Here is a 6,838-nt window from a genome sequence, read left to right as displayed (position 1 = left end):
AACCAGTACCCTTAACCATAAAATATATTGTCCGAGTAACATATATGTCCTCATAGTTAATAAATAGAATGTAAGGTTAAACTAGACGATAGTCTTGCCAATACTAATATTGGTTAGCTATTTTCATTGACTCTATGTGGAAACAGATTTCGTTATATGCACAGATTATTGTCTAAAACCCTTATTGAACGGGTATCGGGAGTAGTGGCGATGTACATATAATAATAGCAGGGCATCACTTATTTAGTAGTTATTTTGTCAACATCTAAAACGTAAAATGCAACAATTTGTTGAGCCGGTTTCCTGGAACGTTGGACATTCAACCATATTCGACGGCAAGCTATTTAGTTGCAATATCCAAAAAATTTTGCTGCTTTGATATTTGGAAATGTAGAGTGATTGTTAACTTGAGGAAGCACAAATGTTGTTGGATCTACATTACTTTAAAAAACAAAACATCAACACATATTACTTCCCAACTTGAACAACAACAACACGCCGGGAACAGAAAACAACAACCTTGTTCGAATTAAAAGACATTAGAAAGAAGTTGAAAAATAAATTCACCACCAATTTGCTCTTAATTCTTCGACATGGTTATGATGATAGCGGTTGCGGCTAGAAACCCTCCCCACGAAATAAGAAGCACTTGTCGTAACATTCTCTCTCTGTCTCTCTCGCCTTCAACAACTCTGTCTGTAACTGATGGTACTCCTCCAAAGTGTCTTCCCCTGCCTCAGTAATCTAGAAATTGTCGCCGGACACTGTCGGAAGTGAGGACCTTTGTTGGTGGAGAACCCTAATATGTGATTCCAATTTTTTTATTTCACTTCGCTGGCGGTCGATCTGCTCTCGAGCCTCTAGCAGGCTAGTCTTCTGCCAACCATGGGGGTCCTCTTCGTCAAACCAAGAGGAGAATCCGTGAACAGCGCATCTGAAAAATCAGCCGCAAATCTTCACCCCTCACGGTTTTCTTCTTCAGCATACGGATTACGGACGCCACTGGAACTTCTTTCAGAGTCCCAAATAGTTCTCCCCATTATGGTTTCTCGGTTATGTTCCGGTTGGCCAATTTTTTCTTCGACCGTTTCTTGCATTTTCCACAATTGAGCCCTGTTACTAATGCAAACTCTCGAAGAGAAAACCTAATTGGTTTACCCGCAAATACGAACCAGGCCTCAGGCTTCTTCGTAACTTTCAACTGTCTTGAGATGATATAGCGACCAAATCGACCAGAGAATGAAGGCTTATCAGCAAGCTCTACAAATTTACCGAAAGGAGAAGCCCGTATTTTCTCAATTTCTTCGGGCTCAAGAGCGTTTAGAATTTGCCTGATACCAAACGTTTTGTGATAAGATGTGACCCTCACCCCTGTTGGTTCTTCACCAGCCTTGAATATTCCCTCTGGTATAGTACACGACAGAGCTGTCAACCTCTCCTTCTCCATTATAACTACGCAGAGTTGTTTTTTAGGGTTTTTGATTTGCAATTGGGATTTTTTTCTTTTTCTCGAAGTGAGAGATGAAGAGATGGGGAGATAGATAGAGAGTCTGTATAATAGATTACTTCATTCCTTGTTCGTCTCTGACACAAGAAGATTTTCATATAAGTGAACAGATCTCAGAATCACCTCCATAAGATTTTGGCTCCAGAACAGTTACTTTACGTGGAAGGCTTATAGGGGTATAAATGTCTTAAACATTTGACAGTTTCCAAACAGTGTCGTTTGGCAGGTTGCTAAATACGCAATACTTCGTCGGTGTAGCTCCTAATTTCTCTTATTTTGAGGACTCTCCACCATCTTATCTTACTCAAATTTAGATACGAAATACTAGCTAAGAATGTTAGCCTTCATTGATGGGCTGAAGCCCATTTAGTAAGTATGACTATTCTCACGCCCACAAAGAGGTTCCGGTTCTGAGTGTTATTGACACGAGCAAAGAAAAAAAAAAGAATGAAGAGAGGAAGACGTTTAGGAGGAAGAAGAAAAAGAAGAGCTTAAACAAACAAAAAACCAAAATCGCCTTCTCCCGCGGGGGTTCTCCGGTGACCAATTCGATAATGTTGAAGGTGTGGAGATGGTACCAGCGATGCCTGAGCGTTCATCCGGTGAAAACTCAGGTCATAAGCTCGGGCTTGCTTTGGGGATTCGGGGACGTCACCGCTCAATACATCACTCATTCAACTGCGAAACCTCCTCCTCCTCTTCTCCGTCTCACCGTTAGTCATTCTAGATCTCCTTTGCCTCTGATTGGACGGAGATTATTCTCTCCGATTCTTTAATTTAGGTGTTTCTTGAATGCGTATTGATTTTTATGAATCTATTCCTCAGAGATTGATGGAGTCTTTTTTATTCTGTATCCAAGAAAATGCTTAGTGTTGTTACCCATGAATCCGTAGTTTGATGCTTAGTGTTGTTACTTGTTTGCTGAGATTCTATGGATTCAACATTACCTAATGGCGTTTTTCTAATAATCATTTCTGTTATTAGTTGAGTAGAGAGGTCTTATATGGTGAGGATAATTACATAACGAATATGTGTTTTTCTTTTCCTTTTCACTCTTCATGCTGTTTCCATGTCAACATTGCATCACAATTCACCTTTTTCGTCTATTGTTAACATTAAGTTCAATCCTGCTATATAGTTCATGGATTAGCAACAAATTGCTTGAGACGTCTTTTACTGCAAAACAACCCTTAGAATTTAATAAAACCACCAGTCATTTGGTACTTTTCCATGTGATTTCGGCCGCATCCTGCTATTCCCATTTGTCTCTAAGGTCGATGTATTGTGTGGAGCACTAATCTATGTTTCCATAAAAACAGGACACAAATAAAGACGCAGACGCAGATTCGGAATTTAAGCTCAACTGGAAGCGAGTAGCCATTACAAGCATGTTTGGACTTGGTTTTGTCGGTCCTGTTGGCCACTTCTGGTTTCTTTCCTTCTTTTTTCTTATCATTTTGCTATATATCCTCATGTTGCCTCTCACCTAATCTAGCAACACGGTTTATATATGTGGGGTCACAGGTACGAAGGCCTTGATAAATTCATAAAACTGAAGCTTCGATACGTACCAAAGTCAACACGTTTTGTGGCAGCCAAAGTTGCAATGGACGGTCTTATCTTCGGCCCCATAGATCTACTCGTGTTCTTCACGTACATGGGATACGCCACGGGCAAGAACACATCTCAAGTGAAAGAAGGGCTCAAAAGAGACTTTCTACCAGCTCTAGCTCTTGAAGGCGGAGCATGGCCGCTTCTTCAGATCGCAAACTTCAGATACGTTCCCGTGCAGTACCAGCTGCTTTACGTCAACATCTTTTGCCTTATAGACAGCGCTTTTCTATCGTGGGTGGATCAACAGAAGGATGCAGCTTGGAAGCAGTGGTTTACTACTCCGTTTCTAACGCTTAAAGAACGAGGTGGCACAGGTGGAGTATGATTCATTTCGTTTTTCTCACATGTCATAAAAACTTTGAATGAAATGACAAAACTAAGTGTAATTGGCGATTTTCAATCAGATCAGATATTATTTCGTTTTGAAGAATTTGTTCTTTGTGAATAGATAAATGGTTCGAGTTCTAAATAAGAAAACTATAGAAATGAGCTAAGGCCACCTCCAAGTGGTATTCTCGGTAGAAACATTGTTAATGCCAAAGTATACTTTCTACGATCGCATTTCATTTTTATATAATCAAGTGTCTTAACCATTACCCTTTTACAGAGCATTTACGTCACCGGTAGAGTTTTTTTAGTTTTGTGCTTGGGAGTCTGAAACTGATTCATCAATAGATGTCCTGTTTTCCATGACTATATGATGTAATCATGACTATTATATACCTCCGACACGTCAAGCTATCTAAACTTTAAGCGTATCGTATAATCTAAGCCACACCCATACAATTAGATTTTATAATACGACAACTAATATACAACTAGGTGTGTTGTCCCCGGCACATGCAGACATAATCTTCTTATTATAAGTTATTATTTATGTTTAAAAAAAAAATTAAACATCAAATTAGTTATATCGATAAAAAAAATGGGCAATTCTCCTAGATAGATTTTTTTGAGTTTTTGTTTCAAAAACATATTCCGAAATGGAAGATCACTTAAATAGCTTTCATTAATTGTTCAAAAGACTTTAATACTCTCAATTGATAATATACCCAACAAATTAAAAAAAAACGGAAAAAAACTCGTTTTCTTTCGCTCGCCAACGTTCTCTCTCGCTCGACGGTTACAATGTACGCCATCGATACGCCGGAGACAAATTACGCTGAACCACCGGGTCAAAGTCTTTACAATCAAAATAGGAATCTATAGATGTAAGTTCTGAATGTTTTCTCTTCAAAATCGAAATAAGGGGTTTTGATTGAAAATTTGAGAAATTTCTCTTCTTAGTGTTTTTGAATTGAAAATAAGAGGTTTCGATTTGTTGTTCTTCAGATAATAGATTTGAGCTTGTTTTGTTGTTCAAATCCAACAGAGAGAACATAATCAGAATTACAAAGAAGGAATCTCACTAAGCTTCATTTACAAAATTTAGCTTACCGAAGAAGATGAGTTCGTGACCTTGCTTTTTGGTAAGCCATTTTGAATCTTTGATGTTCCTAGTTCTTTTGACCAATGATTTATTCCTCTCAGATTCGAATTTTTTTTAGTCTGATTGCTTGATATGATATCGTTTCAAACAAGTGTGTGTCGATGTATTAGTTCTCTTGTTCCTCTAAAAGTTTTATAAGAACACACATGAAAATTATAGCTTTTTCTTGTTCTCGTTATTCACAAGTGTAATGTGCCTCATTAGACTGTTTGGTACTGTTTGTAGCTGAAGAGAAACACTATTATCCGCGAAGTTGTTCTGGTAAAGAGAAAGCTCTGTTGCGTTTGTTGTCCAACGAGGGAAAGGGGCTTGGAAGTTGTTGGAGCTCAAATCAAAGGCTGCTTAGTTTTGGGAACACAAGGTTTTGAGGTAATGTTTGGTACTGTTTGGTACCTTCGACTCTGTTGTTTGCTAGATACAGTTGAGTTACATTAAATGATATTTTAGAGAGCCAGATGTGTGGTATTTTTAGTTGTTTGGTTTACGCATGTTGGTTTGTACTTGTGAAACCGTGTAGTGTTTTTTTTTTTAATTTCAGGAAGGATTTGGGTAGTTTCAGGAAAGTTTTCCCGAAAATCCGATGTTAACAAATTTGAAAAACTTTTTGCTTGGTGTCTTCTTCTGCTTATGCATGTTGATATCTTTGGTAGGCTCGTGAATTTGCTTATGAAATTGTTAGTCTCTTGCTGCTTGTGCTTGTGAAACTGTGTAGTGTTTTTAAAATTTAGGACTGATTTGTGTAGTTTCAGGAAAGTTTTCCCGAAAATCCGATGGTAACAAATTTGAATTTTTTTTTTTGCTTGGTTACACATGATAATAACAAGATGGGGATTCATTACCTCTCAAACTAGCACTGCATGGGCTGAAGTACCCTATTGGTTCAGAGCCAAAAGAAAGATTGTCAATAAACCAACATTCAAACAATAAAAATAAAATATTGGTACTTATATCATTATGAACATGTTTTTCCAGGATGCTACAGAGCCTTTGACTGTGATCATTTCGCCAAACAATAAAAAGGTATACACAAGTAATTTTTGGAAGCTTTTGTACGTATTCATGATCTACTTCCTGATTTTTTTTTTGCTGATGGAAACAGAGGCAACGAATGAGACACATGCCTCTCCAATAGCTCAACTGAGTACTGAGACTCCAGTTTTTACTCCAAATCAGACGCATCAGGTACATGCTCAAAATCTTGGAGTTTTCAAATATTTTTGGAAGCTTTTGTAAGTGTTCATGACTCCCTTCCTAATATTTTTTTGCAGATGAGAACAGAGGCAACGAATGAGATACCTGCCTCTCTAATAGCTCAACCGAGTACTGAGATTCCAGTTTTTTACTCCAAATCAGACGCAACAGTTTTTACTCTCCAATACCTCAACCGAGTACCTGCCTTTGCAGATGCTTGTCTGTGGTTCACATTCCTATGTGTTGTATCACATGTATGCTCATGCACATATTTCTTAACCACAAAAAAATCTGACAAGACAACTTAGTGGCACACATTCTCAACAAGCAATTGTCACCAACACACTGCAATACAACTCTTGACTTGTTAGAATAGATAGTTTTGTACTCAAACTTCTACTCTAAAGACCATTTATTCATTCTCGACATTAATTCTCCCTTGCTCTTAAAATAGATATTCACCTTAATAGCGCCATCTTCTCTCATGGTTGGTGAAAGTCCAATATGGACACGACTAAAATCTGGAATAAGATTAAGAGGAACTGCAGAGATACCTTGACAAGGAAGAGTCGCAAAATTCAAGTTGTTTAGGAAGAATTAGTACAAGATTAGGAAGGCTATCATAATTAGTATAAGAAAGAAGAAAATCATACAAACACAGAAAGAGATTTGAAACAATGTACATGTTGTTCTCTCTGCACAGTAGAACCAAAATTTGTAATAAAATTCGAAGAAACTGGAGAAGCACATGTATATCTAGTTTGCTTGTTATAGCTAGCTGAATCATGAAGAACCTGCAGGATTCAAGGTTTTTTTGAAAGGTTGAGTACATAATTAGGAAAGCTATCTAGAATAGTGCTTTATTGATATTTGTTGATATAAACAACAAACCTTTATACACAACCGACATATTCCTTCAAATACTCTAATCTTGCCGATGAATCTTCTTAGTTGGCGAGTGTTTTCAAAGGAGATTGGGGGAACATCTTCAATTGTGCTTTTCAACTCCAAAGAAATCTCATAGCTCAAGGTTATGT

General features: G+C 37.7%; 1 protein-coding gene across 1 annotated transcript; it reads left to right on the top strand.

Annotated features, from left to right (window-relative positions):
* Positions 1–1,934: 1,934 nt before the first annotated feature.
* On the top strand, positions 1,935–3,545 carry LOC106331648 (PXMP2/4 family protein 2-like). The gene is made up of 3 exons (XM_013770042.1): positions 1,935–2,220; positions 2,827–2,936; positions 3,032–3,545. The coding sequence occupies exons 1-3, from the start codon at positions 2,062–2,064 to the stop codon at positions 3,444–3,446; spliced, it is 684 nt and encodes a 227-aa protein (XP_013625496.1). The 5' UTR covers positions 1,935–2,061; the 3' UTR covers positions 3,447–3,545.
* The last annotated feature ends 3,293 nt before the right edge of the window (positions 3,546–6,838 follow it).

This window comes from Brassica oleracea, chromosome C3 (assembly GCF_000695525.1).
Source record: "Brassica oleracea var. oleracea cultivar TO1000 chromosome C3, BOL, whole genome shotgun sequence".
NCBI classification, from domain to species: domain Eukaryota; kingdom Viridiplantae; phylum Streptophyta; class Magnoliopsida; order Brassicales; family Brassicaceae; genus Brassica; species Brassica oleracea.
The sequence above is the reverse complement of the archived record's forward strand: the minus strand, read 5'-3'. Positions and strand labels throughout refer to the sequence as shown.

What these genes read in the sequence shown, in the direction of transcription:
- LOC106331648 (XM_013770042.1), top strand. Translation starts at nt 2,062, where the DNA reads ATGTTGAAGGTGTGGAGATGGTACCAGCGATGCCTGAGCGTTCATCCG. An exon ending in CTCCTCTTCTCCGTCTCACC is followed by an intron (nt 2,221 to 2,826) that starts GTTAGTCATTCT and finishes CCATAAAAACAG; the next exon opens with GACACAAATAAAGACGCAGA. An exon ending in GGTCCTGTTGGCCACTTCTG is followed by an intron (nt 2,937 to 3,031) that starts GTTTCTTTCCTT and finishes GTGGGGTCACAG; the next exon opens with GTACGAAGGCCTTGATAAAT.